General features: G+C 47.8%; 1 protein-coding gene across 3 annotated transcripts in view; it reads right to left on the bottom strand.

Annotated features, from left to right (window-relative positions):
- Nucleotides 1-12,209, bottom strand: part of LOC119372450 (calcium-dependent secretion activator) — a 1,123,203-nt gene that overhangs the window by 855,605 nt on the left and 255,389 nt on the right. For all 3 annotated transcript variants that reach the window (XM_049419575.1, XM_049419577.1, XM_049419576.1), the window contains exons 10-13: nt 1,479-1,587; nt 1,178-1,369; nt 986-1,122; nt 740-927 (exon numbers count right to left, since the gene is read on the bottom strand). In XM_049419575.1, the coding sequence (XP_049275532.1) occupies nt 740-927; nt 986-1,122; nt 1,178-1,369; nt 1,479-1,587 (626 nt within the window). The remainder of the gene's footprint in view (nt 1-739; nt 928-985; nt 1,123-1,177; nt 1,370-1,478; nt 1,588-12,209) is intronic.

Raw genomic sequence — 12,209 nt, 5'->3', positions numbered from 1 at the left:
GCTTTTGAATCTATGTTATCTTTTATTAAATGTAATTCTTCCCTTGGTTTTAATAATTGACGTACCGATTTGTGACAAGGCTCTGACGCGTGCGTGATATTTTTTTTTCAGCTGTGTGTACATATATTTGTAGATTTCTGTCATGACGCATTAATTTATTTGGTAGACAGCGCTCGTGTGCGTCCCCCTTCCTTTCTTCACTGTGTCGCTGTTCTTTCACCACTTACGTGCTTGAGCTGCAAGTTAACCAACTTCTTAAACAAAACGATTATCATCATCATCATCAAGTATGAGAAAAACCTGCGCTCTAATATATATAAAACTCCCACACGACACGTGTATACAACTTGGGAGGGTAGCCCTTAGCATTAAAGCTCTGCCTATATTCATGCCTCGTGCAAAAGAGCTAATCATGCCCATGCAGAGATCGGCAAATAGCTCAACCAGATGTTGCCTAGCTACGCTCTAAAGGTACTCAATTGAAGTACCGGACTGCAGTATCTGTGTAGCATTATCACCACCACAACCGTGGCACTCAGAAGACAAGTGCTGCTGCAAGGACAAACAGGCCCAAGGAAGTGCAGTGTGCACAGCTTTGGCAAAAAAGGAGGCCGCAAAAGGTACAAGAGGCGGCTGAGGAAAAAACAAGGGGCACAAAACAATGGGACCATGCACCTAAGGTTGTTGCCACTGGGCAAGCTCTACAATGTGCTTTGGATGTCTGCACAGAAGAACCTACCTGTTTCCATGGACGTGCGAGGAGCAGAAGGCAAAGCTGTAGTGTATGAGCGTGGGGTCAATCAGGAGGCCCTTCTCGGCGCGTGTGAGCAGGTCCTGCAGGTAGCACAGGTGACGGAAGCAGCTGCGCACACAGTAGCGTGCTGCATACTCGTCCAGCACAAACACCTGGCCAGGGCTGAACCAACCCTGCACAGCAAACAGCACTGCATCCAAGGAACGGAGAAAGTGAGCGAGGAATGCGCACCAAGGAGCAGTACGGGTCGGCCAGTCGGTAATCGAGGGTCAGTGTCTGCAGCATGCGAAACAGGCCGTGGTGGTCAAAGCGATTCGGGTCGGCCGAGATGAACTCGTCCATGCCGTGCTTGCGGGCCCGCTCCGTGTCTGCACAGGACACCAGTGAGCGGAGGGCGGGCAGCCACAGCCCGAGGACACTTACCGCCCTGCATGCGTGAAATGGTGGAATTCTTGCTGGCCAGTGGCTGGATGAGGGGTGTCGGCTTGTGCGACTGGCCCGTGGCCCGGTACATGGCCATCACCCAAAGGTGGCACTCGTTCTCGTCCTCACTCGCAAAGGCCACACTATCCCCTTCCCGCACGGCATTGAAGAAGAAGCGGCCACCCTCCAGTTCTGCACAGGGATGAAAAAACTGCTCAAAACTGCCTTTTTGGCTAAGCTCCACGGGAATTCCGAAATAGCTAAGAATGAAGGCCAGTGCATGCGCTCACGCGAGGCCCACCTGTGAGTGCCTCTGTGTAGTCGACTGTGTAGCCATCAAGTTGAAGCAGCTCAGTGGGCACTGATGTTTTTTCCCTGAAGCTGCACATGGCAAACGTGTACTGTGACACCTGAAAACACGGGAACCTTCATAAGCCTATGATCAGGTGAGAGAACAAAAACACTGGCAAGACACTGCGCACCGATAGATAAAGTATGTAGCCTTACAATCTGTCAACGAGAACACCATGTGTTGCTGCACATTTTTCAAACAAGTGTGATGCTTCCTCAAGTTGACACCTTGCCATTGGTTAAAAAAACTATTTACTGAAGATTCTTTGTTGAGGGCACTAGCAAAACAATCAGCAGTAAAAGTACAACAACAATGGACCTTTTTCCAAACTCACGTGACCCCATAGCAAAGGCCGGTTGCAGAGTCCAAATTAATGTGCGCCAGTTTCGTTATCATCTGCTACCACCGTGTGTTTGAATGACTATTGCGACATATTGCGACGTGCATTTCTTATTATCATTTTTGCTGTATCCGGTTTTCAACCACAAAGAATGTCAGCAACGCTCAGCGCAAACCGCGCCTCATTGTTCGAGAAGCTTCGCGATTATTGTAGATCGTTTTGTTAAGATTTCGCGCAAGACGCGAACACTCGAGCCTATTCTAGAGTTTGCGCGACAACCAGCGATAACGCTGGAATATTCGACGGCACGTATATAAATGCCGACACGCTTCACCGCTTGTCAGTTGATCGACGGTCGACGCTCTGTTCGCCGCTATCAGTACATACCATGTGTATTGCCGTAAATTAACTTTCCGTTTCTCGGCCACAAGTTCGGCCAAATAAATAGTTTCAGCTTGGACACCTCGCCTGCGGTCTTCGTCGACGTCACGACCACGTGACATCTAGCACCATGAATCATTTTCTGGCCGTTTTAGGTCAGCAATTGGTGTAGAAGCTGTCTGACTCCTTTCAATGTGTGCTAATGTTCTTAATCATGCCTAGAGCTTCGAGGCATAAAGTAAGTCAGCAGTTTCTTACGCCGTTTGTTACTGAAAGTGCATCGCCAGAATGGGTGTAGACAGATTGTGCCCATATCGCAGCTCCATTCATGCTCAAGTCACCTTTCGCTGAAGCACTTGGCATTGTTGCCTGCCTAGTGTCTCGTGAAAAAACTGGAAATTCGTTGGCGTCGGTGCCTCATAAACACCCCCACCCAGTTCCAATCTCAGAGGCAATACTTAACACCCACGCATGCGCAGACACTCGAAAGAAACGACAGTTCACATAACATTTGCATATTATGGTTCAACTCCTTCAATATTGCACTTAATATAGTTAAGTGCTTTCTTTGTAAAGAAAAAGGCTGCTCAATTACTACTGCCTGCAATCAGTGCACCAAGTTTGAGTCATCCTCTTGAGTTTGAGTGCTATGCCTAATTTGGCATTTTCGTGGCAGTAAGGCATGGCTCTCAACATAGTAGGCTCAGCAGCAACTTTTTTTGTGCGCCTGCCACAGGCTATAAAGTCCTTACGAAATCCTTGCCTAAAGTTCAACAGTATATGCGCTATCATGTCCCAACTGATCACAGCAGAAGATAGGCAAAAAGTGCGGGACAAAAATACAATTCCACACAACGCCTTCACATTCCAATGGACGCTTGCTGGCTGCATGTTTAGAAAAACGCCCATTGGTAGACACGATCTGATGCATAGGTCAGAAAGTAGACCTACAGTGTGGGGACACAAAGACAAGAAAGAAGGCTGCGCTGTCTTACCACATAGTTTAATGCTACTGCAGCCATTTCATGTGCTTGTATGCATAAGGGTGCACGTGCAGAAGAAAGGGGGGGGGGATAAAAAAAGGAATAAAAAAAGCGTTCATAAAGCCCGCATGCGTCGAAGGTAAGTGCTACCAAACCACAAAAAATTGAAAAAACACTGTTATGACCTGTCCAGAAAGGTCATTTAACTAGGAGTGAGAGCAATGGAGGGAGAGCTGACGCAAACACAACCAAGTTGTCTGATGTGATCAGCTTCAATATTTTCACGCATCAGCTGAAACCGATTCCTCGCCAACACATGCGAAATGTTCAGCTCGACGGCGCTTTGCCCCAGTGGTTGGTAGTGTCGATGGATCAGAGGGCAAGCTTATCATCGAGGCAATCCAGAGGGCCTTGCGCTGCTCGGTGAAGGTGACATACTGAGCCCTCATCCAAGGGAGAGGGTTTCCGAATGTTGTTGTCCACTGCGGTACAGCACGTAGATATCACAGGCAAAGTGCTTAACGGGCCAGAGGAACCTTTTAACGACAACAGCCAACAGAGTGTGCGGTGGTCCGTGATCACATCAAATGGGCAATCAAACAAATATGGCCGCGACTTAGTAAGAGGATCGTGAGACATTCTTTTTCCATCATGGTGTAATTACTCTCAGCTTTGGTAAGCGTTCGACTTGCATAAGCCACAACATATTCAGGGTTTTCACTGCGCGAGGACAGCGCTGAGCCCAACACCGCTGGCTGTGGGGACCGTTGGTTTGTAGTGGCGCAATATTGGGGGAGACGTCAGCAAGCGACAAGAGTTTTGTGAGCGCTTTGTCACACTCTGGTGACCACGAGGTGAGTGGCCCGTTGGTGCCAAGGACCTTCGTCAGACGTGAAATTATGATGGCAAAATTATGAATGAAGCGTCTGAAGGCCAATGAAACTGCGTAATTCTTTGATGAATATTGGCTTAGGGAATTCAGTAATGACCCGGAGTTTGGCAGGGTCAGGGAGAATACCATTCTCTGATACGATGTAGCCAATTATGGCGAGTTGCCGTGCAGCAAATCGCCACTTCTTCAAACTTAGTTGGAGGCCGGCGTTAGATAAGCACATCAAAACATGCTGGTGAAGTTGGGAGCGAACATAACAACGTCGTCAAGATAGCACAAACACGTGTGCCACTTCAAGCTCCGGAGAGCAGTGTCCATCGTGCGCTCAAATGTCGCGGGCGCATTAGTAAGTCCAATAAACATTACGTAAAATTCCTACAAGCCATCGGGTGTCAAGAAGACTGCTTTCAGCCGATCGATTTCTGACATGGACACTTGCCAATAGCCTGAGTATAAATCCAGAGATGAAAAGAATTTAGCTCCTTGTAGGCTGTAAACTGAATTGTCTATGCGGGGCAGGGGATAAACGTCCTCGCAAGTGATCTTGTTAAGCCGCCGATAATTGATGCAAAAGTGTACGGAGCCATCCTTTTTTGCCACAAAGATGACAGGAGATGCCTATGGACCTTTAGAAGGTCGAATTACCTCGCACTGTAGCATGTCGTGGATTTTTTCGTTGATCACACGACGTTCTGTCGGAGAAACACGATACGGGCGCTGACGCAGTACTGGTTGAGAGCCAGTGTCGACGTGATGTGTTACAGTTAACGTCCGGCCCAGGGAAGGTTGCCCTATGTCGAAAGAAGAATGAAATTCTTCCAAGAGGGAAACACTGGTCCTCTGTAAGGGTTCCATCAATGGAGGAACCAAATGCATCGCAGGGCAACGGGGCCGATGTAGAAATAGCACTGAGATTAGGGCAGTTTGCACAGTACGTGTCATCGGGCACAGCATTAACTTGGACATCATCGATTGCTTCCACGGTGCCAATAGATTACTCTCTTAGCAGCATGGCAGGGTGTGGAAAAAGGCTCCAAACAAAAATTGCGCTAGTACCCTTTGTGATGTCCACGGCTACAAAAGGTAGCACCAGGCCCCTCCGCATGAGAGAGAGGTCAAACAGCGAAAGTATTGCGTCAGAGATGCCATTGCAGTACATAGGCACGACCATTGACGCGTTTGGAGGAACGCGAGTGTCGGCTTTGACAATCAGTTTCCTGGGATGGGACGGAGTCTTGGTGGTGGTTCTCAAATCTAAGAGTGGTGATAGTTATATTTTGGGCCTATGGTGCACAATCGATAACAGCACTGCGGGGTGACAGAAAGTCCCAGCCGAGGATGACATCGCGAGAACAAGGAGACATGATGGTGAATTCGATGGCGTACACAACGTCCTGAATGTCGACACGAGCAGTGCAAGATGCTAAGGGATGAATATCCTGGGCACTGGCTGTGCGTAGAGACAGTCAGGAAAGGGGCGCCGTGACTTTCCGAAGTAAGCGGCTAAGTTTTGTGTCCATAACACACACGGTGGCTCCCGTCCAGATGTGCGGACACCAGTGACAAACACTTCTATAACATTGGACGGGCTGCGACGAGAACTTTTCGCCAGCGTCGCATTCACAGGTCGGCAAAAAAATTAGAGCTTACTTAGACTCACTCAAAAAATATATTCTGCTCTAAGGCCTCACTCAAACTCAGACTCACCAATATTTTCCTCAACTGGACTCACTTGGACACTAAACTTTTTCTCAATCGGACTCACCGAGACTAAAAATCACCATAATAGCATTTTCCTGGACTCACTCAGATTCACGGCCTGATCTGAGTATGAGTGAGCCTGAGTGAGTTGACTCATGAGTCTGCGGGCGTAAAATTAGCTTCTCCGATCATGGTGTAAATGCTCTTTAACACCAATATCTCACATAATCGGTGCGACACGTCTTTTGATCTTGTACCTTCAAATACGAGTTATCAGTAATTGCGATCCAGTAAGGACGCTTTTTCTGAAATTTGTGACTCGCATGAGATATTTCTATTGTTGAGGTGTGTATTTCACGGCGACGATGCTTAATTGCGACAGTCAAGGCAAAACACAGACTCACAGCGCGAGCGGGAAGAGCCATAGAGGACGACCCACTAGAAGGCTATAGAGAGCGCAACCCATTACTCATCTCCAAGGCTTCGCTACAATTACCCCAGGTAATTACCTAACAGCTCGTCATTATGAGCGGGTCATAGTAGGCCTCGCGGTGTTCCACGTTGACAATGTCGCGCCCTCGACGGCGCATGACCGAAGATGGTTCGATGAGTTCGATCAGGCAGCTGACCGGGGGTGTGCGCTCGATGAGACGGTAAGGGCCTTCGTATTTCGGCAGTATTTTAAAGAGAGGCCAGTTGCAGTGGCAGGGACCGAGAGCCATACGAGCGCTCCAGGGAGGAACATGGGCTCAGAAGTGGTGGTGCCACCGCGAATGCTCTTCTGCCGCTCTTGTTCATGCGTTGCAAAGGTCTTTGCAAGCTCGCGACGCTCGTCCGCAAGCCTGGCTGTGTCAGAAATAGGCGCACACTCAGATGAATCCGGTTAGTATGGGAGTATCGTGTCGATACTCCCATATTCCCATGTGCAACGGGTGCCTTCCGTAGAATAAGAAGGGTGAAAAACCAGTTGTGCTTTGAGGGGTGGTATTATAGGCGTAGGTGACGAAACGCAGAATGTTATCTCAATTTGTGGGATCGACCATAAGCTCGGAAGGGTAGGCAGCGACCATAAGCTCACGAAGGCTGGCTACCCTTCCGAGCTTATGGTCGCTGTTGCACAGAAACTGAAGCATAGCCTTAGAACTCGAGATGGCAGCGAGCCATTCCAACTGAGAGAAAAAAGAAAAAAAGTTGTTGCCATGCCCTACCTCCATCAGGTATCACACAACCTCAAGAGAATTGGAAAACGCGCGGGAATGGAAGTCGTCTTCTCGGCTCCCAAAAAATTGGCTGGCATGTGCAAAAAGGTTAACCGTAGGAATGAAGAATCACGTGGATGTACTGTCAGGCATGTCAAGCAGTTTGTCGAGTGCAAGAAAGGTGTAATTTATTCCCTGCCGTTTTCGTGTGGGAAAGAGTATGTGGGACAAACTGGACGATGCATAAACCAAAGACTAAAAGAGCACCATGACAATGTCGCACGCGTGGCCACTTGTGGTCACGTTGCCAAACACTGCAGAGGTTGTCGATCTGACGAGAATGACGGCGAACCATGTGAACCGATGTACAGAGACAGCAAAGTAATAGGCAAGCATCGTGATGCTCTAACAAGAGAAATACAGGAGGCACATGTGATAGCGAAGTTGCAAGATAAGTGTATAAGCGCATCCTCAGTAGCATTGTCCCAAAAAGAAATCAAATATCTTGACTGTGAAGTTTGACGCATGTCTGTTTTCTCCCGGCACTAATGACCCTTCCGCGCATGTACCTTGCCCGTTTCTCCTCGCCACCAGTGGTATAAAAGACTGGCTGGTTTCAATAAAATATCAGTTGTCAGTCAGCGCTCCGTGTGTCTTGTGTTCCTCACTGTGTTGTCGTCTTGCGCTGTGAAATATGGAAGCTAGAAACCAACTCGCCCAACATATAACCTCGCCAGAAGTATCGTTGTCGAATGCGGTGGTAAGTTTTGGATACCCCAGAGTGCGCGCATTGCGGATCAGAGTGGAAGGACTCGCATATTTCAGAATGCAGACTGCGGGGTATCACAAGTAGCCACTGGCGGCCGTCGGCGTTGTAACTGCGTCGGTGCAGTAGGTCGTCACGAATAGCGAAATGGTGCGCTTGACGACGCAACGCGCGAGTGGTTGGGGTTGCCGACGGATCAGTGAGCAAGTCTATCAGCGAGGCGATCCATTTATCCTTGCGCTGTTCGGTAGCAATGGTGTGAACGTCGATGGAAGAAACAACAATGTTAGGTACTGAGCAGGGGGCATTGTCTACACAATGCAAATTGCGCAACGAGTGGGTTGTCGAATGCTTCCAACCCATTACAAAGGGCTCTGCCATAATTCTTCATCGTCATCAGCCATACCATCAACAAAGGGCACATAATGCCTTACACGTGTTTAGCAGGTACCACGGTTCTGCGCAGAATTAAGAAAAATTGCATAGTGGCTGCTTCCCTACTTCACACAAATTATGATGATTTACAGCGTAGTGGGTTCCTCGCAAGTGCACTTCTATTGGTTGCCAAGGAAGCCCATAAGCCTCCCATGATCCATTTCCTCGGGGTCTCAATAATATTAGTTCCCTCTATCTATCTCTTTCTCACGTTACCGTTTGTTATAAAGCGTGGTGGGAGAATGAAATAACGACCGGGCGTCACACAATGCGAATTACGTAACTAGTGGGTCCTTTAAAGCATCCGTCCCATTACAAAGGGAGCAGCCACACTTCTTCATCGTCATCAACCTTCGCATCAACAAAGTACACATAATGCCTTAGAGATGGTACCTCGCTTCTCCGCAGAATGACGAGTAATGTCGTGGTGGGTGTTTCCCAACTTCACAAAAATTATGATTTGTGGCGTAGTGGGTACGCTCGAGTTGCAGCGATGGCGTAGTGGGTAGAACATCAGCTTCGCATGCAAGAGGTCCGTGGTTCGAATCCCGGTGCCGGACAATTCCCAACCGGATTAAAAAAAAACAAAAAATCCGCGTGATGATGGAATTGTGTAAAAAGGCCTGGGGTGCAGCCTCACTGGCGACCACAGCCAGCAATGCACTCCCTCACCAGAGCAGGATTGGCCACCCTGGTGTAGTACTTGGCCACTACCTCCCACATGAATACACCAATTAACCCTCGGCCCTCAGTCCCCAGCGGCTGCGAAGCAACTGACCAAGGCGGCGGTCAGACCTGCGACGCAGCAGAGGGTGTTAAGAATCTCTGGGTCCGGACAGGCCGTCATTGGAATCTGAACTTGGCTACATATAACGCTAGAACTTTATCTAGTGAGGCGAGTCTAGCTGTACTATTCGAGGAATTAGAGGGTGTTAAATGGGATGTAATAGGGCTCAGTGAGGTTAGGAGGCCACAGGAGGCTTATACAGTGCTGAAGAACGGACACGTCCTATGCTATCGTGGCTTAGCTGACAGAAGAGAACTAGGAGTGGGGTTCCTTATTCATAAAAATATAGCTGGCAATATAGAGGAATACTATAGCATTAATGAGAGGGTGTTATGTATCGTGATTAAGTTTAATAAGAGGTACAGGATGAAGGTGATACAGGCCTACGCGCCAACATCCAGCCACGATGATCAACTGGTTGAACGCTTCTACGAAGACGTAGAATCAGCACTGAGTAAGGTAAGGACACAGTATACTGTACTGATGGGCGACTTCAATGCAAAAGTAGGCAAGAAGCAGGCTGGAGATCATGCAGTTGGGGAATATGGCATCGGCTCCAGAAATGCCAGAGGGGAGTTACTAGTAGAGTTCGCAGAACGCAATAATTTACGGATCTTGAATACCTTCTACAGAAAACGGACTACTCGTAAGTGGACTTGGAGGAGTCCTAATGGCGAAACTAAAAATGAAATAGACTTCATAATGTGCGACCACCCGGGCATTATACAGGATGTGGAAGTAGTTAACAAGATCCGATGCAGTGACCATAGAATGGTAAGATCTAGAATTCAACTAGACGTGAGGAAGGAACGGCAGAAACTGATACGCAAGAAGCCGATTAATGAACTAGCTCTGCGAGGGAAAGTACAGGAATTCAGAGTTTCACTTCAGAATAGGTACGCGGCTTTAACCGAGGAAACCGACCTTAGCGTTGACGCAATGAATGATAATCTGACTAGTATCATTAAGGAGTGTGCAGTGGAAGCCGGGGGTACAGTCGTTAGACAGGACACTGGTAAGCTATCCCATGAGACGAAAAACCTCATTAAGAAACGTCAAGCCATGAAAGCCTCAAATGCAACAGACAAAATAGAGCTGGCGGAGCTTTCGAAGTTGATCAAGAGGCGTAAAGTAGCCGACATAAGAAAGTATAATATGGAGAGAATTGAGCATGCTCTAAAGAACGGAAGAAGCCTCAAAGCTACGAAGACAAAACTGTGCATAGGCAAAAATCAGATGTATGCATTAAGGGACAAGGATGGCAAGGTCACAACCAATATGGATAGAATAGTTGAGGTAGCGGAAGAGTTCTACAGAGATCTGTACAGCAGCCGAGACAGTCAGGATGATAACGTAAGAAGCAGTAATATCCCAGAGGAATCTGACATCCCACCAGTATTAACAGGAGAAGTAAAGAAAGCCCTAAATGGAATGCAAAGAGGCAAAGCCGCTGGTGAGGATCAGGTAACATCAGACCTGTTGAAAGACGGTGGAGAGATTATGTTAGAGAAACTGGCCACCCTGTATACGAAGTGTCTCTCGACAGGGAGGATACCAGAATCTTGGAAGAATGCCAACATCATCTTGATCCATAAGAAAGGGGACGTCAAGGACCTGAAAAATTACAGGCCCATCAGCTTACTGTCCGTTGTCTACAAGCTATTCACAAAAGTAATTGCTAATAGATTTAATACGACATTAGAGTTTAATCAACCAAGGGACCAGGCAGGATTTCGTACAGGCTTCTCAACAATAGACCATATTCATACTATCAATCAGGTGATAGAGAAATGCGCGGAATACAACCAACCCCTATACATAGCCTTCATAGATTACGAGAAGGCATTTGATTCGGTGGAGACATCAGCAGTCATGCAAGCACTGCGGAATCAGGGCATCGACGAAGCCTATATAAACATAATGGAAGAAATCTACAGCGCATCCACAGCCACTATAGTCCTTCATAAAGAAAGCGACAGAATCCCAATAAAGAAGGGCGTACGACAGGGAGACACGATCTCTCCAATGCTATTCACCGCGTGTTTACAGGAGGTTTTCAGGGCCCTAGATTGGGAAGAATTAGGGATAAGAGTTAATGGAGAATATCTCAGTAACCTGCGATTCGCTGATGACATTGCATTGATGAGTAACGCGGGAGACGAATTACAGCTCATGATTACTGAACTGGATACGGAAAGTAGAAGAATAGGTCTGAAAATTAATATGCATAAAACTAAAGTAATGTGGAACAATCTTGGCAGAGAACAGCGCTTCGCGATAGGTGGCGAGACGCTGGAAGTTGTAAAGGAGTACGTCTACTTAGGACAGGTAGTAACCACGGAGCCGAACCATGAGAGTGAAATAACTAGAAGAATAAGGATGGGATGGGGTTCATTTGGCAAGCATTATCAAATCATGAATAGTAGTCTACCACTATCTCTCAAGAGGAAGGTATATAACAGCTGCATCTTACCGGTACTTACCTACGGAGCAGAAACCTGGAGACTTACAAAGAGGGTTCAACTTAAATTGAGGACGACGCAGCGAGCGATGGAAAGGAAAATGATAGGTGTAACCTTAAGAGACAGGAAGAGAGCAGAGTGGGTCAGGGAACAAACGGGGGTTAAGGATATCATAGTTGAAATTAAGAAGAAGAAATGGATGTGGGCCGGCCACGTAGCACGTCGGCAGGATAACCGGTGGTCATTAAGGGTAACTGACTGGATTCCAAGAGAGGGCAAACGCCTGAGGGGAAGGCAGAAAATTAGGTGGGTAGATGAGATTAAGAAGTTTGCAGGTATAACGTGGCAACAGAAAGCACAGGACCGGGTTGATTGGCGGAACATGGGAGAGGCCTTTGCCCTGCAGTGGGCGTAGACAGGCTGATGATGATGATGATGATGATGATGATGGGTACGCTCCTAGTGTACTTAGCCACAAGAGAGTTTACAGTAGCCACAAGAGAGTTTACAACGGGCTCTAGAAATGCCGCTCTTCGAGCTTTCGCTGTGTCTGTGCTGAGCTTTCCGCGCAGGCCTGGCGTTTTTTTCTCTTCCTGAATGATGGGACAAGGCTGCATCAGCGATAATGAGCAATGGCATGGAAACGGGGAACGACTGGTATTTCGCGCGTGGTGGTATGTCGGTGACATAGCGGAAGGTAGGTCGTAATATGGACGGGTCGGACGGCTTGTCAC

This window comes from Rhipicephalus sanguineus, chromosome 10 (genome assembly GCF_013339695.2).
Source record: "Rhipicephalus sanguineus isolate Rsan-2018 chromosome 10, BIME_Rsan_1.4, whole genome shotgun sequence".
In the NCBI taxonomy this organism is placed as follows: domain Eukaryota; kingdom Metazoa; phylum Arthropoda; class Arachnida; order Ixodida; family Ixodidae; genus Rhipicephalus; species Rhipicephalus sanguineus.
The sequence above is the reverse complement of the archived record's forward strand: the minus strand, read 5'-3'. Positions and strand labels throughout refer to the sequence as shown.